Source organism: Geotrypetes seraphini, chromosome 14 (genome assembly GCF_902459505.1).
Source record: "Geotrypetes seraphini chromosome 14, aGeoSer1.1, whole genome shotgun sequence".
Classification (NCBI taxonomy): domain Eukaryota; kingdom Metazoa; phylum Chordata; class Amphibia; order Gymnophiona; family Dermophiidae; genus Geotrypetes; species Geotrypetes seraphini.
Window position 1 is genome coordinate 31,640,739 of NC_047097.1, and position 26,886 is coordinate 31,667,624.

The following is a 26,886-nucleotide window of genomic DNA, read 5'->3' on the forward strand; positions in this document are numbered from 1 at the left end:
AAACAATCGTCTTTATCCACTAAGTCTAATCCCTTCATTATCTAGAATTATCCAGTTTCTCCAATCTCTCACTGTTTGGCAACCCCTCCAGCTCCTTAACTATTTTAGTTGCTCTTCTCTGGACCCTTTCGAGTAGTACTGTGTCCTTCTTCATGTACGGCGACCAGTGCTGGACGCAGTATTCCAGGTGAGGGCATACCATAGCCCAGTACAGCGGCATGATAACCTTCTCCGATCTGTTTGTGATCCCTTTCTTAATCATTCCTAGCATTCTGTTCACCCTTTTCGCTGCCACTACACATCGCACAGATGGCTTCATTGACTAGTTGACCATTATCGAATGCTAGTATAACTCGGTATTAGCGCACCTTCCATTTATGCACTCGCATTTGTTCCAGCCATAGTTTTTCTTTTTTTTAATGTTATTTATCTTTTATAAAAGAATATAACAATAGGGGGGGAAACCCCCCAAACACGACAATAGAGCATGAAAAATTATATGAGCTAAGTATACATTTCTCTGCAATACAATATCCACCCACAAACAAAAAGGGGGAACCTCAGGGTTCCTTGCCAGAAATAAAATGCAATATATAATATGGTCTTGCAGTCATATCATAGAGAACCAGCACACCAAAATAAATAAGAATCCCAAGTCTTATGGAAAAAAAATAACAAGACACCCCGATTTGAGCACTGTCAGTTTTGACATCAAACAAATATAGTCCAATTTTACCTAAACTTGCTCAACCGATAGCAAAGTCGTTTTTTTCCAACAAAAACTTAGCTGCCACAAATGTGCTTAGCAAAAGTATGTGCTGATTTAGAGACTCCTAGTGGTCTCGCATGAAGTATTCAGTAGTCCAGCTGCAAAGGGTAAGATGATTGCAGAAAAGTATTCAGAGAAGTAAGCACAGAAGACCAATACATTTGCACTTTAGGAAATTCCCACCAGACATGAAAAAAAGTCCCCCAAAAGCCACAATTTCACCAGCAAAGCTTAGAACAGTTGGGAAACATCTTAAGAGGCGATCCGGGGTGAGATACCACAGATAAAAAAAATTAAGGAGGCTGAAATGGAGACTTAAAACAGATATTTAAAAATAGAGGGCCATGGTTGTGCATGAACTCTAGAGCCCTGCTTTGTCTCCCACCGGGAAGTACGTCATTGAGCCGGATTAGTTTGTACTAACAGCGCTTGATAGAGCTTGCTAATGCCTCCGCTGCCCGCCCCTGTATGCATGGCCTTTTCCATTAGTGTCTCTGAAAGTTCCAGTTCCTCATGATTGATGATACTGAAATAGGTCCTGAGGAGCAGCGAGGAAAGCATGGTTCCCTCAACCCATATTTGGCTAATAGTATGTAAAGAAAGTTTAGCCCACTGAAGAAAGGTTCTATAATATTGATTAGGGGAAATGTCAGGTAGGAAAGAAATAGCTGAGAGAAGAAAAAAATTGCCTATCAGGAAACAATTTAACTCATTGTTTGATCCAAGTAGCCAAGGGAACTCTCATAAAAACATCAAGATCTGGCAAAAGCTGGAGGGATCCAGTGTAAGGCCCACAAAGAGATACTTTCTACCATCTGTGAAGCCAAGGTGCAATTGTATGAAGCTGAGAAGCCTTGTGATACAGCGTAAAATATGCATTACTTAAAGAATAACAAAAATGGAGGAAATGTAGAAAAATATTCAAATGGTTTATCTCCAGTTTAAAGCTATAGTGGTGGCAAAAATGCTCAATGCCTTTATTGATTCAGTGAGGAAGCAGCAGCCACGTTAAGACAAAGATAAGTGCTGCCTGTTTTTTGTACTATCATACATAGCATAATACAGGGGTTGATAGAATGCTGGAGGGGAGTTAAAGAGCAATTTAAGCTCCCCTTCATAGCTCCAGAGCAACGTTTGCCCTGCAGCTTCTGAGGTGATTTTCAGCTATATTTGTTTGAAAATGACGTCTAGTGTGGACAAGGAGTTAAGGCACTGACCATTTTTGCCACCAGTGCAGATTTAAACTGGAGATATACCATTTGATTTATTTGCATAATTTACAGAATACCTTAAATTATGGCATCCCTGCTGCATTTACATCAGATCTATGGCTGGGTTTTCTAAATGCTCCCCACTGCTCAAGATGGCCACTTAGGTCCTGACCTCTGCAGGGCCCGGTGTGTATTTGTTGATAAACAGCGTCCTTTACCTGTTATCAGTTTACTTCTGTGGAGAATCAGTTGTTGGACAGAGTGGTCTTCACGATAGTATGCCTAATGGCTTGGTGACATGAAAAGATCTGGCTGATTTTGATTATCGACCTCCTGCCCGGCCTCATGGTGAGAATAAAATGGCTTAGATTGTTAGGATTGTCTGGTAGAGGACGGTCTTGCCTAACAAATTTGCTTGAATTCTTTGAAGGTGTAAACATGTGGATAAAGGTGAGCCGGTTGATATAGTGCAGTGATCTAGCCACATGCGGCCCGCCAGGTACTATTTTGAGGCCCTAATCACAAAAATAAAACAGTTTCTTGATCCTATGTCTCTTTAGCTATAAATTACAATATTACTATTAAGACTTAGCCGAAAGGAAAGCTTTACAAACTATAAAGAGTTTTACCTCATGCAAAATTGTCATTTCTTTAATAAGACATTAACTATTTTTTTCTGAGGCCTTCCAAGTAGCTACAAATCCACAATGTGGCCCTGCAAAGGGTTTGAGTTTGAGACCACTGATATAGTGTATTTAGATTTTCAGAAAGCTTTTGATAAGGTTCCTCACGAGAGGCTCCTGAGAAAATTAAGGTGTCATGGGATAGGTGGCAAAGTTCAGTGACCTGGAGGGCTACTGGGCTTGATGAACCATTGGTCTAACCCAGTAAAGCTATTCTTAAGTTCTTATGTTATGTCTTCACCGACTTGTAGACTGGGATTGTAGCAAGGATGCTCCTCTCAATTTCTACATAGTTAGACTGAGGTTGGGTAGGTGGGGGTGAAACACTTGACTGATCCTTTGTGTGAGGAGGGAGGGGTGAGCCCTGAGAGGAATTGGCAGAGCATCAAGAAGGCCTAGGACAAGGGTGCCCACACTTTTTGGCTTGCGAGCTACTTTTAAAATGACCAAATCAAAATGATCTACCAACAATAAATTTTTTTTTAAAAACCCACAAAGCACACTGTACATAGAGAAAATGTTAATTATCATTTATATTCCGGGGGGTTTTCAAAGAGGTCAAGGCAGAGGACTCTATGCAATGTCACCTCAGCAACAACCATAGAAAAATAGACAAATATACCCCCTCCCATTTTACTAAACCGCGATAGCAGTTTCTAGTGCAGGGAGCTGCGCTGAATGCCCCGCCCTGCTCTCGACGCTCATAGGCTCCTTGCGCTAAAAACCGCTATTGCGGTTTAGTAAAAGGGAACCATAGTGCAAAATATAGACAGCAGATATAAATTCTCAAAACGAACACATTTTGATCACTAAATTGAAAATAAAATCATTTTTCCTACCTTTGTTGTCTGGTGATTTCATGAGTCTCTGGTTGCACTTTCTTCTTCTGACTGTGCATCCAATATTTCTTCCCTTCTTTCAGCCTCCTGTATGCTTCCTCTCCTGCAGACCTCATTCTCTCCCCCTTTTCTTTCTTTCTCCCTGCCCCCTTCTTTCTCTCTCTCTCCATGCTCCCTTTCTTTCTGACTCCCTGTTCCCCCCCTTTCTTTCTGTTTCCCTTCTTTCTTTATCTCTGCCCATCCCATTTCTTTCTTTCTCCCTGCCCTCCCCCAAGCCATTAGGTTTCCTGCCGCCACCATCAGGGAACAGGCCCCCAAGCCGCCACCGCCCCAAACTCTCCCTGTAGAAGTGTCGCGCTGACCAGCATTCCGCTCCCCGACATCAATTCTGACGTCGGAGAATAGTTCCGGGCCAGCCAGGCAGCGATTGGCTGGCTCAGAACTTCCTCTCTGATGTCAGAATTGACGTCGGGGAGTGGAATGCTGGTTGGTCCGACACTTCTGCAGAGAAGGTGGTGGGGAGAGGAAGGCTGATCGGGACGGCAACACCCGACTCTATACTTTTTATATCTTTTTGAAGGTGCGGCCTCCAGAATTATACACAATTTTCTAAATGAGGTTTCACCAGAGCCTTATACAATGGCATTAATACCTCCTTTGTCTTACTGGCCATATCTCTCCCTAGCATCTTTCTAGCTTTCATCGTCACCTTTTTGATCTGTTTGGCCAACTTAAGATCATCACACCTAAGTCCCACTCCTCTTTCATGCACAAAAGTTATTTACCCCTAAACTGAACCGTTCCCTCAGGTTTCTACTGCTCAAATACATGACCTTGCATTTCTTGGCATTAAATCTTAGCTGCCAGATTTCAGATCGTTCCTCACTAGGTCCTTCCTCATGTTTTTCACACCATTAGGAGTATCTACTCTATTGCAGATTTTGGTATCATCTGCAAAGAGGCAAGTTCAGCCTTTCAGCAATATCGCGTACAAAAATGTTATAAACAACAGGCCCAAGATCCAAACCTTGAGGTACATCACTGGTAAGATCCCTTTCCTCAGAGAGATCTCCACTGACCACGACCCTCTGTTGTCTTCCTCTCAATCATTTCCTAACCCAGTCTGTCACTTTGGGGCCCATTCTGAGAGCAGTCAGTGTTTCACACATGTTTCTAATAAATAAACTGTCAAAGGCCAATTTTGTAACATACACATATAAGTGCCAGCAAATACATGTATTAGTGATGGAATTTGTAAAACAAGAGGAGCCAATTGAGTTCTAAACCTCACATGTGTGGCTTTTTTAAATGGTTTTTAAGGCCAGAGAAATAAGTGCAGTTTCTCATTTATTCCTTGAAACTCTGTGTTCCAAGTAGTTAGATCACACTTTTCCGTAATCTGAAGGAGGTATAAATGTCAACACAGAATTTATTTTGAAATGTACTTGTATTCCACTTGCAAAATAGAAAATACACATTTATTTTTATAGTCGGCACAGAACATACCCTCTTGAAATCTGTACACGCAATGCAGAGCTGGTGTTAGGAGATGCAAACATGGCAATTTCCTTGGCTCCCATGCCAAAGGGGCCCTTAAACTTCCTCAGAGTAGAAGAATGCGCAGACTGGCAGCTGCTTTCAGGCTTCCTCCAGAATATCTGCCTTGTAGATACAGTAATAGCTTTTGTAAAATCGCCACTTACACATGTATGCCCTTTTAAACATGTACTAAATGCCACCTAACCCTTCTAAAGTACTTAAGTTGCTGTCTTGTCATTGTACTGTCCAAATGTATTCCACTGTGAATGTTGACATGTAAACTGTTCTGAGCTACTGGGAGGACGGGATAGAAATCAAATTAAATAAATAAATGACATAACCTCCTATGTTAAATCCCCATCCTAAGTATAGCTACTTAACTTCAAATGAGACAAATCTGCTCAGCAAAAGGGAGTATCTCTGTTCACTCCAGTAGAAGCTCTGACAGCTGTAGCCTCATGCATCTACCCACCACTATCTGCTTCTATTAGACTATGTAAAATGATTTGAGGTCTTCACTCGATCCTGTTCATCTCCTGAGAGCTAATTGTTTTGGGGTTTTGATTTAGTGCGTCGTGCTTCTAAACTTTGTGGCCTGAAAGAAGTAGGAGATGACGAAGAGTGGACAGTTTATTGGACAGACTGCTCAGTCTCTTTGGAACGAGTCATGGACATGAAAAGATTTCAGGTAACAATAGTCCGTAGCATTCTATAGGATACTTATTTTCTGTAGCTAACTCGGTAGTATACTCGAGGTTGTGAGCAGTTAGATATTTGTGTTCGGGTCTTCCAGAAAGGGAAATCGGCAAAGAGACTGGTGGTCACATGACTGCTATTAGCATTCGGATCTTCCAAAGAGGGTAAGCAGCACCTTTATGGCGATTTTAATTTTTGTCTCCCTCTCTGGAAGATCCGAATGCTAATAGCAGTCACGTGACCACCAGTCTCTTTGCCGATTTCCCTCTCTGGAAGACCCGAATGCAAATAGCTAACTGCTCACAACCTCGAGTATATCCCTAATGAATTTTACAGATTTTGTTTTGTTTTTATCCTATCTGTTTTTTTGATATTCTACATACCATCATCTGGTACCCCTGAGGAAGAAGTGCTTCTTCGAAACACGGACCATTTTGGGTCCGGACCACATGAATACAAGAACCAGATTTTTATGTATGCTATATATGTTTTTATGACTTTTTATTAAAATCCTGCACCTTGTACATTACACTGCAGTTTTGTTTGTGTTTTCTGTTTCGCATTTTTTCCTGCAGTTTTTTGTTGTTTTTTTTTTTGTCTTGTCACATATATTTTATAACATATTTCACAAGTCTTTCAAACTACACACCTTACATGAACTCTTGGCATCTATACCATGCAATCTTATAAGAGCCATTTTCTGCATGTAAAGCATGTTTGGTCCCAGAAAACATACCGGCAGATTGTCTGCAAGTTTTAAAAGGAAAGAAGTTGTTGGAGTGGACATGGTGGTGGTAAAAGAAACAAGGAGCTTTATTAAATGTAAGAAAGTGTGCCTGAAACAGCCGTTTCCACATTTTTGGAGATGCACCTTTTTTATATAACTATTCATTCATTTATTTATGTTTGTTTGATATTTATTAATTATTTATTTTAGCAATTACTTATTTACTATGATCTGATACTGATCTTGTTGTTTACATACCTTTCTATTCCCTCCCTTCTGTGTCCCATGTTCATGCCCCTTCCCTTCCTTCTGTGTCGAGTTTGTGCCTCCTCTCCCTCCCTGCCTTCCAGCTTTGTCCCGAAATTAAGTTGCATGCCCACCTGCCTGCACTCACACCCCCCAAAACCAACCTATCCACAGAAGCCGCAGACGCTGTCAGGGATCCCTGTCTGCCCGCCTGCCATACCACCCCCCTCCCCTGAAGCCGACCCTGTTACTTTTTTGGAATCAGACTCGCTCCATCCTCCCGCCAGCAGCAACTCTGCAGGAATGGCGTGTGCAGTGTTTCACAAGCTGCACGTGACAGGCCCACAAGCTATGCAGCGTGTGAGTTGCTACCTGCGTCCCTGTGCAGAGTGCTGCTGTGGTAGGAGGAAGCCAGTCCGTCTCCAATGAAGTACAGGGTCAACTTTGAGGGTGGGGGTGGTGCAGCAGGCAGACAGACAGGCAGGAAGGGATCCTCAGTAGCGGCTTCAGCAGGGGGTGGGCAGAGAGGAGTTTCCTACCGGCAGCAGCAGCTGCCCTCATACCCCCAAGGGTACACATACCGCATGTTGAGAAACATTGATCTATATAATGTGCATTATGAAGCATCTTAACAGAAGTTTTACTCCTCTCGCTTTAGAAAATCAATCACTTCCCAGGGATGAATGAGATTTGCAGGAAGGATCTGCTAGCACGAAACCTAAACCGCCTTCTAAAGCTCTTCCCTAAGGAGTACAACATCTTCCCTCCTACCTGGTGCCTGCCAGCTGAGTAAGTACTGCATAATGACACAGAGACAGAATTTGTCTCCGTCCCCACAGTTAACTACAGGAAGAATCCAAGTATGAATGGGCACAGCCATTGACCCTCAAGCCTTGCACTGAAGAATGCTGGTGTAGAAGGACTGAGATTGAGATAGACACTAAAGAATGGCACCAGATGGTTAGAACATAAGACCATAAGCATTGCCATGCTGGGACAGATCGAAGGTCCATAAAGCCCATTATCCTCTTTCCAACAGAAGCCAACCCAGATCACAAGTACCTGGCAGAAACCCAAAGAGTAGCAACATTCCAGAGCTGAGATTATGATGACATAATGCCTCATTCCACCAATGCCTAAGAGCCACATCAGTGATGTCACAATGGCTTCATTGTCCTATACTTGGCTCAAGTCGGGGAGTTGGGGAGTCGGCGGGGCAAGAGGGCTTGGGCTCCCTTTAGCCCCGATCGTGTCGGGGAGTCAGGGGGCAAGAGGGCTTGAGCTCCCTCTTGCCCCGATCGTGTCGGGGGTGCCGCGGTTGGCTGGGGCAAGAGGGCTTGAGCTCCCTCTTGCCCCGGTCGTGTCGGGGAGTCGGGACCGCCGAGAGGAAGCAGCAGGACACCGGTAGGAGCTTCTACATGATGGGGGGGGGGAGTCGGGAGGCTGTGGGGGTGCGAACGGTCCTTCAGGGTGGGGGTGCGGGTGGGAGTGCGTGCAAGCGATCCTTCGGGGTGGGGGTGCGAGCGGTCCTGTGGGGGGGGGGTGAATCGGACGTCGGGGGGGGGGCATCAGGCTTTCAGGGTGGGGACAGGACTTCAAGGGGGAGAGGAGAGTCGGGGCGGGCGAAAGGAGAGTTGGGGCAGGCGAAAGGAGAGTCGGGCAGCATGCGCGGTATACCGGTGTGCACGGTATATAAAAATTTCTGTACATAAATTTGTGTATTTCGCGCGCTATACCCGTGTGCGCGTTTTACATGGGTGCGCGTTATCTACGTGAAAATACGGTAATTAATATTTTTGATCTATTAGGTTAGATTTTCTGTAACAGGTAAGGAGGGATTGGGGGTTTTCTATTTTATTTATAATTGTTATACATAGTAAATGTATTACATAATATTTAAATTATTATAAAACATGAATATAAGAATGATATGTTGTACTTAAAGTGTTACATGAAGGAAAATCAAGTGTGTATTTATAAGATCATATGAATTTTTCTGATACACTTGTAATATGCAAAACTGAATAAAGAAATTATAAAAACAAACAAACCGCTTACTGTGGTCTTTTCCAATTTTTTTTTTTATTATTATTAATTCTTTATTTATATTTTAACATTTGACATCATACAAGTAAAAAAAAAATATAATGTAAATGAAATGCAATGAGCCAAATTCTTTAAAGGAAATCTCCTCAATACAAGATATAGTTAGTCCACTATAATTGGGGGCATTAGCTTAAATATAACTGAAATTAAACATAGGAAATCAAATAATAGGAAACAAAAAATGCAGGTCTGACTGTTCTGAGCAAATATTCCTTGAGCTATCTTAGAAACAGGAAAATTCAAGTAGTAGCAGTTAATTGATCTCTAGCTGAAACAAATTTAGACAGCTGTTGTGGTTCAAAGAAAACATATCTATATGATCCTTATAAATTATCACACACTTGCAGGGGTATCTTAAGACAAAAGTCGCCCCCAACTGAACTGCCCAAGGTCTCAAAATAAGAAATTGCTTCTGGGTGGATCGAGAAACATCTGGATACATTCTTATAGTGTTCATCAGGAAAGGTATATCCTTATACTTAAAGAACATCTGAAGCATCCACTCCCTGTCAGAATCAATAGCAAGCTGTACGATCAGTGTGGCTGAAACTTGAACCTCAGAGTCCGACATCAAGGAAATTTGTCTTGATCTAGATCTCTAGATCTTGAGACCTAGCATTCGTAGGAAGGTAATAAATCTTTGAAAGGTCTCAGGGACTTTCAGAATTTCACTCATATATCTTTTAAACATCACTAAGGGCAGTCTAAGATGGACTTTAGGAAAATTAATAATCTGGAGATTACATCTCCTGATAGAATTTTCCATCATTTCTTGTTTAAAGTGCAAACTAGCACTGTCCTTAGTCCAAGTTAGAGCTTGTGCTTCTAGGGATTTTATCTTGGTCTCAAAGTCATTAGTTTTAGACTCTAAACTTGTTATCTTTAGGTCCAGATTTTCTGAAACTACCATAGTGCAATTTTTTTGTCTTTCCAAATTCTTTATTCATTTTTCATCTTAAATCAAGTACACAATATTACATCATTTAAAACTTTTACACATCACTTGAATTTCTTTCTATTGTCATCGTAAATACATAAATTTATTCCCTCCCCACCCACCCTTTCCACAAAAATTTCAATCAAAAATATCATATAAATATTGTATTCTTATCTATTGATTAAACCTTTAATAGAACTTTATACCATCCCCCCTCCCCCATACCATAGTGCATTTAGTAGATAGTCGCAGCGGAGATGTAATTCTGTTCCGCGAAACGCAGGCCGCATTGCACTTTGAAGCACCAGTGCACTTTTTTAGCTAAGTAAAATATTTTTTCTGTCGCTTTTGAGTTTTGAAATGAACTGTGAGGTTTCTTAAATATTAAGTATTAATGAACTATGAGGTCTTTTAAGGATTTAGTATCTAAAACTATTGAGTTTAACATAAATTAATAGTAATCAATTTAGATGTATTTTGTTTAAATCTTTTATTAATTTTCCAAAGTTAACAAAAATGCAGTACAGTATCTACACAAACAACAAAGAACATTTTAATACAGATCAATTGAAGATTTAAGAATTAAACATAAAATAATTGAAGAAATAAAGAATAAATTAACTGTTAGAATCAAGGTAGGGAGGATGGGTTCAAGCCGGTGATGTAAGCAGGAATAAGAGAAAAGAACTGTCTTGCTCTTTGAGAAAACCCCGCATGGGTAAAACTTCATAATCTGAGACTTATTCCTGTTTATATAATAATAAAAGAAAAATTACCTGCAGTGTCATTTTGACCACCAGATTTTCTTTAGTCTATTCTCTAATTCACACCATCCGGTGTGTCTACTCTATTGCAGATGTTGGTATCATCCGCAAAGAGGCAAATTTTACCCGACAACCCTTCAGCAATATCATTTATAAAAATGTTAAAAAGAACAGGCCCAAGAACAGAACCTTGAGGCACATCACTGGTAACTTCATGGTGAGGCCCCACCTGGAATACTGTGTGCAATTTTGGAGGCCGCATTATCGCAAGGACGTGCTGAGGATGGAGTCGGTCGAGAGAATGGCCACTCAGATGGTCTCTGGACTCAAGGATCTCCCGTACGAGGAACGGTTAGAAAAATTACAGCTATACTCACTCGAGGAGCGCAGAGAGAGGGGAGACATGATCGAGACGTTCAAATATCTCACGGGCCGCGTCGAGACAGAGGAAGATGTCTTCTTTTTCAAGGGTCCCTCGGCAACAAGAGGGCATCCGTGGAAAATCAGAGGCGGGAAACTGCGAGATGACACCAGGAAGTTCTTTTTTACTGAAAGGGTAGTTGATCGCTGGAATAGTCTTCCACTTCAGGTGATTGAGGCCAGCTGCGTGCCTGATTTTAAGGCCAAATGGGATCGACACGTGGGATCTATTCACAAGGTAAAGGTAGGGGAGGGTCATTAGGGTGGGCAGACTGGATGGGCCGTGGCCCTTATCTGCCGTCTATTTCTATGTTTCTATGATCTCCATTGATTACTACCCTCTGTCGCCTTAAACTCAACCAGTTCCTGACCCAGCCCGTCACTTTGGGACCCATCCCGAGGGCACTCAGTTTATTTATTAGACATCTGTGTGGAACACTATCAAAGGCTTTGCTAAAATCTAAATACACCACATCTAGCGCACATCTTCTATCCAATTCTCTTATCACCCAGTCAAAGAAATTGATCAGATTTGTCTGACAAGACCTATTTCTAGTGAATTCAAGTTGCTTCCAGTCCTTCAATCCACAGGATTCCAGAAATTTGACCATTCTCTGTTTTAAAAGTGTTTCCATTAATTTGCTTACCACAGAAGTCGGACTTACCAGCCTGTAATTCCCTACTTCTTTCTTACTTCCACTTTTGTGGAGAGTGACCACATCCGCCCTTCTCCAGTCCTCCGGTACCACTCCCGACTCTAGAGACACGTTGAAAAGGTCAGTCATCTGAGCTACCAGAACTTCCCTAAGTTCCTTCAGCACCCTTGGATGTACACCATCCAGCTCCATCGCTTTGTCTACCTTTATTGTAGCTAACTCCTCACGAACACAACCCTCTGGAAATCAATCAGGGTCTATTACTCCTCCATCCCTAGTCATGTTTGTCTTCTGTGGTCCCGCTCCCGGCGCTTCAACTGTGAATACAGAACAGAAATATTTGTTAAGCAATTTGGCCTTTTCTTTATCTGCTTCTACATATTCCTCCCCTTCACCTTTGAGTCTCACAATGCCACTTTTGCACTTCTTCTTCTTCTCATTAATATATCTAAAAAAAAGTCTTGTCTTCCCATTTTACTGTGTCATCTATTTTTTCTTCTATTTGCATCTTTGTTTTCCTGACTACATGACCAGTCTCTCTTAACTTTTCCAGATATTTTTGCCTGTCTTCCTCTTTCTGCGATCTTTTGTAGTTTATGAAAGCTGACCTCTGAGGGGAGTAATTCTGGCCTAGTGCCTAACCCTCAGTAAGCCTGGTTCTAAGAGAGAGGTTGTAGAGGATCTGCATTAAAGATAGTTTGCACAGCAACCTGTGAACTACTGCTGAGAAAAAAAAATCCCTTGGATCATCTTGTATGGTGGTGTAAGTACTTCTGCACCACAGTATGGCTGAGACACATTGTATCACCAAAGCTGCTGCTCAGGTTACAACTTCTGTCTCTGTGCAGACAGAAAATGTTACCCAAGCAGAGGGAGTAGTTCCATGTACAAGCTGTTTTCAGCTTGAATCCCTTATGAAGGAAGTAAAAGAACTGAGAGAGGAGGTGGCAAGACTAAGAAGCATCCGTGAGAATAAGAGGTACATCAATGAAATGGTTCATGAGGTGTCAAAGATTTCCAGTAGTGGGGAAGAAGAGGCTGTGCTGAGGGAAGACAGCTGGACTCAGATTACAGAACACTGCAAGATGGTACTGTTAGTCCCCCCACCTTTGAACTGAAGAACCAGTATGCTGTCTTGGAAGTGGAGGAGATGAGAGCAACCCAAGGAGAGGAAGGACCATTGCTTGAAATCCCAAAAAGTACTGGATCCGTAACCACTAGGAGGCATAAGGTAATGGTAGTTGGCAATTCCCTTCTGAAGGGTACAGAAGCGTCCATCTGCAGACCAGACATGATGTCTGCCTGGAGCCAAAATCCAAGATGTTACAGAGAGCTTGCCGAGACTCATCAAACCTGATGACTACTATCCGATGCTGCTCATCCACATTGGCACTAACAATACTGCCAGGTACCCCTGCGAACATGTCAAAAGTGACTTTGACTCTGGGAGAGAAGGTGAAGCAGTCAGGTGCGCAGGTGGTATTCTTGTCCATCCTCCCTGTCGAGGATAAAGGCCAGGGCAGAGAAGCTCGCATCCTGGAGATGAATGCATGGCTACGTGGATGGTGTTGTTGAGAATGTTTTGGCTTCGTGGACCATGGGATGATTTTCCAAGGGCTGCTGAGCAGGGATGGTGTGCATCTATCAAAGAAGTGTCCTTGCCAGCAGGCCGGCTAATCTACTGAAGAGGGGGGATTACATCAAGGAATTGTTGTCTGGATGGGAACATCTGGAAAGAGTGGAAATGCAGTAGGCAAAACTAAAAGGAATTATTGTAAAGGTGCCAAACCTTTTTGTGAGGCAAGTAAGTAAGAGGAAAGAAGGCTGCTTTGTTCCCAGGATGCACCGGGAAGGGGCAGGCCCGCCATTTTGTAAGAGTCTGGCCTGCCAGCCGGAGCGGGTAGGTGTGACGTCGGGAGGGGGAGTGGGCATCTCTCGCTGTGTGTGTGTGTGAGGGGGGTTTGTTTTGGGAGATTGTGTGACGCAGTGGGAGGGAAAGGGAGTGAACATCTCTCCCACTTCATGGGGGTGGGGTAGTAGTAGGTAAGAGCCTAATCTTTCTATCATGTTAAAAAAAAAAAAAGCTGTAAAATGCAATGGATGAACAAATTGTGAACTGTAGAAAATATGTTGACAGATAAATAAGATTTCTGGCAGTGAATGGAGATTTGATCTTTTGTTTGCAGTCTAATTATTGTATGTTTATTTTATTTTTACAGTTATGGAGATTTTCAGGCTCACTGTCGCACGAAAAAAAACAAGACTTACATCTGTAAACCAGACAGTGGCTGCCAGGGGAGAGGCATCTTTATATGCCGTAACCCTAAAGAGATTAAACATGGAGATCACATGATCTGCCAGCAGTATATTACCAAGGTAACAGAGCCAGAGAGGATACCCCCCTTGAAAGAAATCAAATATGGCTGTATATATCTGGTATATAGTCAGTGAAATAGGGTGGGCCACTGGGATTCTGGTTTGACTAACTTTTCACCCCACACAACAACAGCAATCTATGTAGTCTAAGGGGTAGGGTGGAAGTTGGGTTATTTGGCTTTCTCCAAAATAAAAAAAGGTGTTGTTCTATCTCTGGTATTTTCAGCCTGCCAGACTTCAAGCCCCATTATTCTCATAGGTTGTTGAGTTAGAAATTGAGACATTCAGCTCAGTTCTTCCTGTATTTTGCAAACAGCTCTGCCGTGCATTGCAGGACATCAAACATAAGCAGTGATTTTATAAATCTACATGTGAAGAAAAAAGTGGCATAATTTAGGTCATGTATGCACTGGCATATATACGCATATGTGCAGATTCTACAACATAAGCATGTGCTTGCTAGTGATTACAAATGTTTGGAGGACAAAAGAAACCAATTAAGGACAGTAGCAAATTATCTCTTTCCTCAGAGATTTTGAGGTGGTGGTGGTAGATACAACAGAGATCTGTGCTACTGTTACCAAAGCACTGGTGGAGATCCTAAGTCCAAATGAGCAGGCCGATCCATGGGGATCTTCTCACTCGGGGACCGGTTCCTATCAAGAATCCAGAATGCTTTAGGCATACAGCATGGCTCTTGAGTGGGCAGCCCTGACAAATGAATTACTCGGATGTGGTTGTCTCCTCTCTGCTTAGAGCTAAGAATCCATCCTTTCAGCACTGGTGTACTGTAGATGATGTGGAACCTTTACGAGCTCCAATTTCAGTAGTCCTGGACATTTTGCAAGAGGGACTTCAGAAGGGTCTGTTGGTCGGATCGCTGAAAGTGCAAGTAACAGGCCTTACCTGTTTCCAAGCTGGGGAGGAAAGAGGCTTTCTGGCCTCTCACCCAGATGGCACCTGGTTCATTAAAGGGGCTCTTCGGTTGCACCCTCTGGTGCGTTTCTCTTTCCCTTCCTGGAATCTTAACACCGTATTACAAGGTCTCCGTAGATCTCCGTATGAGCCCTTATGGGAGGCTTCCCTTCAAGACGGTGTTTCTAGTGGCAATTATGTTGGCGAAACCAGGTGCCTTAAAACAGGTTAAAAAATCAGCACAAAAATTTTCTTTTTTCTTTTTAAATTTCTTTATTAAGTTTTCCAAATATGAATTAAAACAACTACTTATTATCACATTCTAAGTAAACAATCCTCCTCCCCCTACACACTCAAGGAACTTGATATATACTATCAAAGTTAAAATCAAAGCAGTTTATACCAGTGGTCTCAAACTCAAACCCTTTGCAGGGCCACATTTTGGAGTTGTAGGTACTCAGAGGGCCTCAGAAAAAATAGTTAATATCTTATTAAAGAAATGACAATTTTGCATGAGGTAAAACTATAGTTTATAAATCTTTCCTTTTGGCTAAGTCTTAATAATAATATTGTAATTTATAGCTAAAGAGACATATGCTCAAGAAACTTTTTTATTTTACTTTTGTGATTATGATAAACATACTGAGGGCCACAAAATAGTACCTGGCGGGCCACTTGTGGCCCCTGGGCCACATGTTTGAGATCACTGGTTTATACAGTATATTGTATAGAGGCACTTATTTTGTATCTGGTGCAATGGAGAGTTAAATAGCTGGTTAGAGTTTGTCTCACTCTTCATCAGACGCAGAAATAAGAACATAAAAATAGCCTTATTGGGTCAGCCCAATGGCCCATCAAGCCCTGTAGCCCGTTCTCATGGTGGCCAATCCAGGTCACTAGTACCTGGCCAAAACCCAAAGAGTAGCAACATTCCATGCTACCGATCCAGTGCAAGAAGAGGCTTCCCCCATGTCTTAATAACAGACTATGGACGTTTCCTCCAGAAATTTGTCCACACCTTTCTTTGTGAAATGGAAAGTGCATGCATACTTTTTCAGCCTACTTAAACCATGCAGAAATACATGCCCAGTTGAAATCTTTGCATCCCAGCCTAGCTTTCTACAATTCCCCATGCACACGTAATATAACATAACATTATGCTTATTGACCACGTAACCAGAAGTTCAACACGGTTTACGTGTTACATGAAATAAGACGATTCATTAAACAGTGAAATATTTAGAAAAAAGATGGGTCTTCAATTGTTTTCTAAAATGGCCATAGGAATGGGTAGGAAGCATCAATATTCGGAATTCTGCCAAAGTATGATTTAGAAATTTCTTACTCCTGCAACCCTGGACAGATGGAAAATTAAACAAAGGATGAGTTCTTCTACTATGTCTGTATGATGCCGTTTTTTTCTAAAATTACCTCCTCCATATCATATTTTTGATTTTCTTCCTAATAATCCAACCTTTTTTCACTGGTCCCAAAGTAAAAGTAGTATATTGATGTCAGAACAGAATTTGCTGCCATAGAAATGATCCTAGTGCCATAAATGTAAGCTATGTTAATTTGTATTATTTGTTTTTACCCTATTTTAAAATGTATAACCACCTTGAAATAAATAAACTTATAATTTTACTGTGAGTCAAGTAGAAAGAAAATTGGACAATTGCCAAAAATGACCAGGGACTGTGCCTAGTGTATATGAATGTATAAATGGGTTTAGAGTTGGATATAATCTAAATTTAACTCTGTGATCTTTCTCTTTCAGAGGCCAAAATTCAGCCTCTTAAGAGAAGTTGCAGATAGAGAATGACACAAGGACAAATTTGTCCCCATCCCTGTGGTATCTATCTCCATCAAAGCTCACTCCAGCTTATATAAAGCATCCCAGCCCATTCTCAACTAAACGGCCATAAACATGACACACATACGTTCCTGCACCTGCTGTGCTCAAGTCTTGCACATGTGCTGACTTTCTTCACTTTAAATTTATAATGACCTCCTTTAATTCTGCACTTACATGGGTCAAGTCAGGATACTACATCCAACTAACTAACTCCCTTTCTTCCAACCCTCGTCGCCTCTTTGCCACACTTAACTCCTTCCTCAAAGTGCCCCCACTTCCGACCCCTCCTCTCTCTCCCCAGATTATAGCTGATTACTTCCATGACAATGATAATAATAATAATTTTATTTTTTATATACCGCCTAACCAAAAGTGGTTCTAGGCGGTTTACAACAAATAATAACTAGTCATACAGTGAAGAGTACAATTTAAAACGATAATACATAATTGATTAATATACATAGGAATTATATTAATCATGTATAGATATGAGATGGGGGTGGGATATAAATCTTTTAGTTATATATTGTTATCCTAGGACAAGCAGGCAGGTATTCTCACTAGTGGGTGATATCATCCGACAGAGCCCCGATACGGACGTCTCACAAGCATGTCTTGCTTGAAGAAACTTAGAAGTTTCGAGATGCCCGCACCGCGCATGCGCCAGTGCCTTCCCGCCCTATGGACCGGGCGTGTCTCCTCAGTTCTTTTCTTTCCGTGGAGCTGAGAAGTTTTACTTCAATTCTGCGCTGACTGAATTCCCGTTTTATTGCCTTCTAATTCCGCGATTTTTGATTTCTTTTCCTCTTTTCGTGTGTTTTCTTTTATTTAAAAAAAAAAAAAACATTTTCTTCCGGCGAGTCGGCCGGGTCGGCCACGTGGCTCAGGCCCAGCTCCTTCGATCTAGCGGCGGAGCTTTTTCGGCCTATGTCCCGGCCAATCACCGGTTTTAAAAAGTGTAGCAAGTGCCAGCGCGCGATTTCGCTGACGGACCCGCATCGACGCTGCCTGCAGTGTCTTGGTCCAGAACATTTCCCGAAATCATGCCGGCCTTGTTCCACTCTAACAGCGCGAGCGTTTAAGCGGCGCTGCCTGTTGTGGGAGTCGATGTTCAAGATGGAAGCTGCTAAAGAACCTTCGGCTTCGACTTCATCGGCCGCTTCGCCTGTCCATGCGAAACCAGCGACTGCTCCTGCGACTCCGGGCCTTTTGAAGCCGGCTTCGTTTACCCCGACTTCGGCCACGAGTTCGACGTCGGTGCCTGTCCCCGTCTCCTCGGCTCAGGTACTGCCTTCCACTATTCCACCTGTGGTCATTAAAGTGCCGAAAGCTGCCAAGCAGAAGCACTCGACCATGAAGGAGCGCGAAGACCGTGCTGGAGGACCCCCTTTCGGTGCGGATCCCTCCATATCAGCTTCGCTGCGGTCCCTGCTGGAAGCTCAGTTTGTCGAGCTCATTCAGACTATGGGGCCCAGATTAATCGCCTCCATCCAGGGTGACCTCCCGGTCCCAGGGGTCGGACCGCCCCCTCCCCCTCCTCCTTGTCGATCGATCTCGTTGCTTGACTAGGAGGAGCGGCGAAGGGCGGCTGGTCCCTCGAGGCGGGCTTCCTTTAGCGATATGCCTCCTTTAGAGCCCATTACGCCTCCGCGCCATCACGGTGCCGTTCCCCCGACTGATGATCGAAGTCCTGGGCATAGTATATCACAGGAAGAGTTCTTCTGCACTCCATACCAGGCCTGGGCTGCAACACGGGAGGCGGCCTCCATTCCGCCCCTTCGCTCTACCGCTTCCAGTCCCATACATTCACTGGAAGCTTCGGGGGACCATGCGAAGTATAGACGTTCTCGCTCTCCCTCCCGGCACCGGGAGGGACATCGATCCAGACACTCCTCTCGGCACTCCTTGCGCCACTCGGAGGTTTCGCCACAGAAGAAGCTGCCACGTCTGGGGTACTCCTCATCGGATTTATCTCCCCAGGAGGGGCCGGAGTACGAGGAGCCATCTACCTCTTATTCTCCTTGTCGCTCCCAAGTCTCCCTGGATCCTGAGGCTTCTACTTCCTCCAGTCCGTCTCGGAGGCCGGTACTGGCGGACCAGTTGTCTTTTTCTTCCTTCCTCCGGCAAATGGCGGATGACTTGGATGTGACTTTGGACACTGGGTCTCGTTATTCTAAGGAGTATCTCGACACCATGCACTTGCCTAATCCTCCTGCGGAGTCTCTTCGACTTCCTCTGCATAAATTACTGGATCAAACATTCATGCGATGTTTCGAGACGCCGTACTCCATCCCTGCGGTCCCGAGCAAATTGGATGCAAGATACCGCATTGTTCATCATAAGAGGTTTGAGGGCGCTCAACTCTCTCACCAATCCCTGCTGGTCGAGTCCTCTCTCAAGCGTTCTCATCTCTCCCAGGTCTATGCCTCTGTACCACCGGGACGAGAGGGGAGAACGATGGATAAGTTCGGTAGGAGAATCTACCAGAATTCTATGAAGGCGTCTCGAGTGCTCAATTATAATTTCTTTTTTTCTTCATATTTGGAGTTCTTCTTGCCGGTGCTCCGCAAGTTTACTCCTTACATTGATGCTCAGGCTCGATTCGAGTTCGAGGAAGTGGTAGCCTCCCTTTCCCAGCTCCGTCTTCAGCTGATGCAGTCCTCGTACGATGCCTTCGAGCTCTCGGCACGTGCTGACGCCTGTTCCGTGGCCATGCGTCGATTGGCATGGCTTCGGACAATTGACATGGATCCGAACCTCCAAGACAGACTTGCCAATGTGCCTTGTGCGGGCGCTGATTTATTCGACGAGTCTATCGAGACTGTTACCAAGAAACTTTCGGATCATGAAAAGTCTTTTCAATCTATCCTTCGGCCTAAGCCCAAGCCTCAGCAGTCTCGACCTTCTAGACTGCCTTTGATTTATCAGCGGCGCTACACCCCTCGTCAGACTCCTGCTGCGAGACAACCGGCGAAGAGACAGCCTCCCCAGAAGGCTCAGCAGAAACCTCAGCCGCCGGCTGCACCGAAGGCTACTCTGCCTTTTTGACTCTCTTCCAGGGAGCATAACCGACCTCGTTCTGCATCCCCCTATTTTTCCCATCGGGGGTCGCCTCCATCATTTTTACCATCAATGGGAGGCTATTACCACCGACCTCTGGGTCCTTTCCATCGAAAGAGAAGGATACTCTCTTCATTTCCATCGGGTCCCCCCGGACCACCCTCCAAGAGAGTATCCTTCCAACTTAACGCAGACCGCCCTTCTCCTTCAGGAGGCTCAGGCTTTGCTTCGGCTTCGGGCCGTCGAGCCGGTCCCAATGGACCAGCACAACTGGGGTTTGTACTTCCTCGTCCCGAAGAAGACGGGCGACCTACGACCCATCCTGGACCTTCGAGTCCTCAACAAGTTTTTAGTAAAGGAGAGGTTTCGCATGTTGACCCTTGCTTCTCTCTACCCCCTCCTCGAGCGGAACGACTGGTTATGCTCTCTGGCTCTCAAGGAGGCCTACACTCACATTCCCATTCATCCGGCCTCCCGCCAGTTCCTCAGATTTCGGGTGGGACATCTACATCTGCAGTATCGAATGCTTCCTTTCGGCCTGTCCTCGTCTCCCAGAGTCTTCACGAAGTGTCTGGTGGTGGTGGCCGTTGCACTCCGGAACAGGGGTCTTCAGGTATTTCCCTACCTCGACGACTGGCTCATCAAGGCCCCCTCTGCTCCAGAGGTCATTTCGGCGACCTTGACCACGATCTGCTTCCTGCAGAGCTTGGGCTTCGAGATCAACTTCCCCAAATCCCATCTGCAGCCTACCCAGTCCCTTCCCTTCATCGGGGCGGTACTGGACACCATTCAGCTTCGAGCATTCCTTCCTCCTCAGCGCATGGATGCTCTTCTTCATCTCTGCCATGATGGTCCTCCTGGGCCACATGGCCTCTACAGTTCATGTGACACCCTTTGCCAGGCTCCATCTCAGAATTCCTCAGTGGACCCTAGCTTCTCAATGGACTCAAGTGTCAGACCCATTGACTCGACACATCATAGTCACTCCTGCTCTTCGGCAGTCTCTACTTTGGTGGATGACCTCTTCGAATCTATCCAGAGGTTTGCTGTTTCACACTCCTCCTCATCAGAAGGTTCTCACAACCGATTCCTCGGCCTATGCCTGGGGGGCTCATCTGGATGGGCTTCGCACTCAGGGATTCTGGACCAGTGCGGAACACCTCCATCAGATCAATCTTCTGGAGCTCAGAGCAATCTTCTATGCTCTTCAAGCTTTTCAACATCTGCTTCACGACATGGTGGTCCTCATCCGCACAGACAACCAGGTCGCCATGTATTATGTAAACAAGCAGGGGGGCACGGGATCGGCCTCCCTCTGCCAGGAAGCTCTCAGAGTCTGGGATTGGGCAGTTCGCCACAATGCCTTCCTCAAAGCTGTCTACATTCAGGGGAAGGACAATGTCTTGGCAGACAACTTGAGTCGACTCCTCCAGCCTCACGAATGGACTCTCCATTCCAACCCCCTTCATCAGATCTTTGCACAATGGGGGACGCCTCAGATAGACCTCTTTGCGGACCCCCACAACTTCAAACTGCCTCAGTTTTGCTCCAGGATCTACACTCCTCATCGCCTCGAGGCAGATGCCTTTCTGCTGGATTGGAGGAATCGATTTCTGTATGCGTTTCCTCCATTTCCTCTCATTCAAAAGACTCTGGTCAAATTGAAATTAGACCAAGCCACCATGATTCTGATAGCTCCTCGGTGGCCCAGACAACCTTGGTTCTCCCTTCTGCTTCAACTCAGCAGCAGGGCACCAGTCCTTCTTCCAGTGTTTCCTTCTCTGCTTACTCAACATCAAGGACCACTGCTTCATCCCAACCTTTAGTCTCTCCACCTGACAGCTTGGTTCCTCTCAACATAACTCCTCACCAGTTTTCTCAAGCGGTGAGGGATGTCTTAGAGGCTTCCAGGAAGCCTGCTACTCGACAATGCTACTCCCAAAAGTGGACTAGATTCTCTTCCTGGTGTATTTCCAATGCCAAGGAGCCTCAGCGAGCTTCCCTATCCTCTGTGTTGGACTATCTTCTACACCTGTCTCAGTCTGGTCTCAAGTCTACATCTATAAGAGTCCACCTGAGTGCTATTGCGGCTTTCCATCAGCCTCTACAGGGGAAACCTCTTTCTGCTCATCCTGTGGTTTCCAGATTTATGAAAGGACTTTTCCATGTCAATCCTCCTATCAAACCTCCTCCTGTGGTTTGGGATCTCAATGTCGTCCTTTCTCAACTCATGAAGCCTCCGTTTGAACCTCTCAACAGGGCTCCACTTAAGTATCTCACCTGGAAAGTGGTTTTTCTGGTGGCCCTCACGTCTGCTCGCAGGGTCAGTGAGCTTCAGGCCTTAGTGGCGGATCCACCTCTCACAGTATTCCATCATGACAAGGTGGTCCTCCGCACTCATCCGAAATTCCTGCCTAAAGTAGTCTCTGAATTTCATCTCAACCAATCCATTGTACTTCCAGTATTTTTTCCAAAGCCTCATTCTCATCATGGAGAATCAGCTCTTCACACTCTGGACTGTAAACGTGCTTTGGCTTTCTACCTGGATCGCACCAAGCCACACAGAACTGCTCCTCAACTTTTCGTCTCCTTTGATCTGAACAAGTTGGGACGACCTGTATCGAAGCGTACCATCTCCAACTGGATGGCGGCTTGTATCTCTTCCTGTTATGCCCAGGCTGGATTATCCCTTCCTTGTAGGGTCACAGCCCATAAGGTCAGAGCAATGGCAGCCTCTGTAGCCTTCCTCAGATCGACACCAATTGAGGAGATTTGTAAGGCTGCCACTTGGTCCTCGGTTCATACCTTCACCTCTCATTATTGTCTGGATACTTTCTCCAGACGGGATGGACAGTTTGGCCAAACAGTGTTACAAAATTTATTCTCTTAAGTTGCCAACACTCCCACCATCCCATTGAGGTTAGCTTGGAGGTCACCCACTAGTGAGAATACCTGCCTGCTTGTCCTGGGATAAAGCAATGTTACTTACCGTAACAGTTGTTATCCAGGGACAGCAGGCAGCTATTCTCACGTCCCACCCACCTCCCCTGGGTTGGCTTCTCAGGCTAGCTACCTGAACTGAGGAGACACGCCCGGTCCATCGGGCGGGAAGGCACTGGCGCATGCGCGGTGCGGGCATCTCGAAACTTCTAAGTTTCTTCAAGCAAGACATGCTTGTGAGACGTCCGTATCGGGGCTCTGTCGGATGACATCACCCACTAGTGAGAATAGCTGCCTGCTGTCCCTGGATAACAACTGTTACGGTAAGTAACATTGCTTTATGGAATTATCAAGTGATATTGTAATATGTTGTATTCATATTTTAATGTACACTTGATGTATATGTTAAAATGAATAAAGATTTGAAAAAAAAACCAAAAACGATAATACAATTCTAAGCAATGTACAATAAATAGGAAATGAACCTACAGTGAATTTGACTTAAAAGAAAAATACAATTTAAAAGAATGGTTCTAAACAGATTACAGCAAATAAGAATCGATCGTACAGTAAAAATGCAATTTAAAAGGTGATACATTACATAAAAGAAGCATGGAATTGTTAAAAGAGAAAACCAGTTAGTTTACAAATTTTTCAAATAGTTGGGTCTTTAATAATTTTCTAAATTCAAGATAAGAAGAAGATCCTAACAAAATTTTACCAAACCAATCATTCAATTTAGCAGCTTGAAAAGAGAGAGTTCTCTCCAGAATATTTTGTAACGACATAATTTAACAGAAGGAAATGTAAAGAAACAAACTCTGCGTGTGACCTTATTTGGATGGTTCAGAGAAAAATGGGAAACAAGGTATCCAGGTGACAGCCAAAAATAGATTTGTAACAGATACAAGCAAACTTAAAAAAAAAACAAGGTCATTAACATCACCCCTGAGTTCACTACAAAGTCACAACCTTCTCCCCTACCTACCATCCAGTCTCCTGAACATGAGCCACGCACGCACCTCCCCTTCATCCTTCACCCAAACAGCTCAGGAAGCTTCTCCTGTCTGGCCCCACCCGCTTGTCCCTCCATCAACTACTGCTGACTTTTCTGCCTTCTCTGTAATCACAGAGGAAGAAACTGCACAACATCTGTCTACTACATGCCCCTCAGACTCTATTCCCACCCCTCTACTCGACCCCCATCTCACATACTGTTATCCCTCCCATATGCCATATTCTCAATCTATCTCTTTCCACTGCAACTGTCACTGCTGCCTTCAAACATGTGGTGTTTAAGCCACTTCTCAAAAAACCCTCGCTGGACCCCTCCTGCCCGTCCAACTATCGCCCTGTCTCCCTTCTTCTGTTCCTATCCAAGATACTTGAACGTGCTATTCTCCGTCGCTGCCTGGACTTCCTTTCAACTTAACAGATTCTCGAACCTCTACAATCTGGTTTTTGACCCTGACACTCCACAGAGACTGCCCTCACTAAGATCTGCAGTGACTTGTTTATGGCCAGATCTAAGGGCCTTTATCCTTATCCTTCTTGACCTGTCTGCTGCCATTGATACTGTAAATCACAACTTACTCTTTGATATGTTGTTCTCGTTTGGATTCCGTTATTCTGTCCTCTCCTGGTTTGCCTCCTACCTTTCCCAGTGCACCTTTAGTGTATGTGTTGGTGGGTCCTCTTCTGCTGCTTTCCTGCTAGCAGTTGGTGTACCCCAGGGTTCTGTCAGGACCAGTGTTCCCGCTAAGCTGCGTTGGCCTGCACTCGCGCACAAAATATTACATCGCAGCGCAAAGTTTCTCTTCACAGCGCACACACGCGTCGGTAAGGTAAGGGGACGCATTGGGGGGATTGCACTTCCCCACAATTGCCATGCTTCGGTTCCTCTTCTTCCTTCCTTCCTCCCCCCCCCCCCCCCCGCGGGACCCTGCGGCACCATCAACTCTTACTCCCTCTAATGTCGGCCCTGCAGCTCCAGACTTCCTCGCACCTTCTCCCCTCCCCCTTTGGATCGCTATTATTTTAAATGTTATAGCCGCGGAGCTGTATCCATCAGTGGAGATGTCTAACCTCGGCCTGCCCCGGAACTCTTACTGCAACAGTGACTTCCTGTTCCTGCCTAGACGGGCGGCTGCTGCAGTAAGAGTTCCGGGGCAGGCCGAGGTTAGACATCTCCACTGATGGATACAGCTCCGCGGCTATAACATTTAAAATAATAGCGATCCAAAGGGGGAGGGGAGAAGGTGCGAGGAAGTCTGGAGCTGCAGGGCCGACATTAGAGGGAGTAAGAGTTGATGGTGCCGCAGGGTCCCGCGGGGGGGGGGGGGGAGGAAGGAAGGAAGAAGAGGAACCGAAGCATGGCAATTGTGGGGAAGTGCAGAGCTGCAGGGAAGAGTGTTGCGGTACCCAGCTGGAGGGAGAAGGAAGATGAGGGAGGGAATTAAAGGAGATGCCAGGGCTTGGAGCGTAGGAGGAAGGTATGCCAGTCTAAGGGAAAAGGAAGGGGGAGATGTGAGAGCATGGAGGGGGAGCGAAAGATGGAAGAAAAGGAAAGGAGAGAGATGCCAGAGAAGCAGGGAAGGGGAGATACCAGACTATGAGGAGAGGTGTGGGAGAGGGAAGGCGAGGAGAGAGATGCCAGACCAATGGGGTGAAAGGAGAGATGGAAGGGGGAGGCATACAGTTTCTGGAAGGGGCATAGAAGGAGAGAAGATGCCATATAGGGGAAGAGAGACGGCAGACAGTGGATGGAAGGAAGAGAGTTACAAGAAGATGAGGAAAGGAGAAACCACAGAAGACAAAGGTAGAAAAAAATTTCTATTTATTTATTGCTTTAGGAGACATGTGTCACTGTTTCTGTGAAGCATTGTATGCAGAGTCCAGCTTCTTGCTGGTTCAATTTAACCTTTGTCTATGTATTTTTATTTTATCCCCCCTTTTACAAAACTGTGAAGCGTTTTTAGCACCAGCCTTGGTGGTAGCAGCTCTGATGCTCAGAATTTTATGAGCATCAGAGCTGTTACCTCCGTAGCTAAAATCCACACTACAGTTTTGTAAAAGAGGGAGGGGTTAGTTTGTGATTACATATTCCTTACTAGGCGAAGGTGTTTTCTGTGTTCTGTGTGTTCGAAAGACATGGTTTTCTGTTAGGATTGACGGTGTAGGATTGATCTGTGCTGGTCTGGCTTGTTTAGTTTTACAATGGGTGTATTGATGTACTGCTCACTGCAATATGTAAGATGCTGCCTTTTCCTAGGTACTCATGTGTGACGTGTGGTTTGTTACTAAAAATCATGTTTTTCTTACAGATGGGGGGGGGTGCCAAAAAATGATGGGCCCCGGATGTTACATATGCTAGGTACGCCACTGTATGTAAAGATACCAGAAAGCTGGCGTAGCAAAAACTTCTAAGTTTTGAGTATTTAACCCTCCCACAATCTCACGGGCACTCGTTTCAAGTTTATTGAGATTTTGATTTAAACGCAATATCAAATATTTTCAATGCGTATAACAAAAATAAATTTGGGGAAATAAATAAAACCATTTGAACCAGTGTTCCCGCTAAGCTGCGCTGGCGTGCGCTGGCGCACAAAATATTACATCGCAGCGCACACGTTTCTCGTCACAGCGCACGATCGGAAGAGGCGTACGGCAGATGGCAGGGCGGTGAGAGGAGAATCGGGCGAGTTGGCTCATAACTTGCTGGCGCCCGATATTTTTGGCTCACGGTGAAAAAAGTTTGCTCACAACACCCGCCCGCTTAGAGGGAACACTGGTCAGGACCTCTTCTCTTCTCTCTCTACACCTCGTCCCTCGGTGCCCTGATCTCCTCCCATAGCTTCCAATATCACCTTTATGCTGATGACTCCCAGCTCTACCTCTCTACACCTGAAATTTCACCTAAAGTCCAAAAAAAAGTCTCTGCTTGTTTGGCTGACACTGCTGCCTTGATGTCCTGCAGTCGTCTGAAACTAAATATGTCCAAGACTGAGCTGCTCCTCTTTCCTCCTAAACCCTCTGCTCCTCCTACTCCTTTCTCCATCTCTTTAACTAATACTGTCATTGTTCCAGTCTCCTCTGCTCGCAACTTTGGAGTCGTCTTCAATTCTGACCTCTCATTTTCTACGTATAT

General features: G+C 44.7%; 1 protein-coding gene across 6 annotated transcripts in view; it reads left to right on the top strand.

Moving 5' to 3' along the window:
• TTLL6 (tubulin tyrosine ligase like 6) overlaps positions 1-26,886 on the top strand; it is a 157,863-nt gene that overhangs the window by 46,230 nt on the left and 84,747 nt on the right. For all 6 annotated transcript variants that reach the window (XR_004536897.1, XM_033919652.1, XM_033919653.1 and 3 more), the window contains exons 5-7: positions 5,611-5,729; positions 7,369-7,499; positions 13,813-13,969. Coding sequence is in view for 5 of the 6 variants with exons in the window: in XM_033919652.1 (XP_033775543.1) it covers positions 5,611-5,729; positions 7,369-7,499; positions 13,813-13,969 (407 nt within the window). In the remaining variant the exon portion in view is untranslated. The remainder of the gene's footprint in view (positions 1-5,610; positions 5,730-7,368; positions 7,500-13,812; positions 13,970-26,886) is intronic.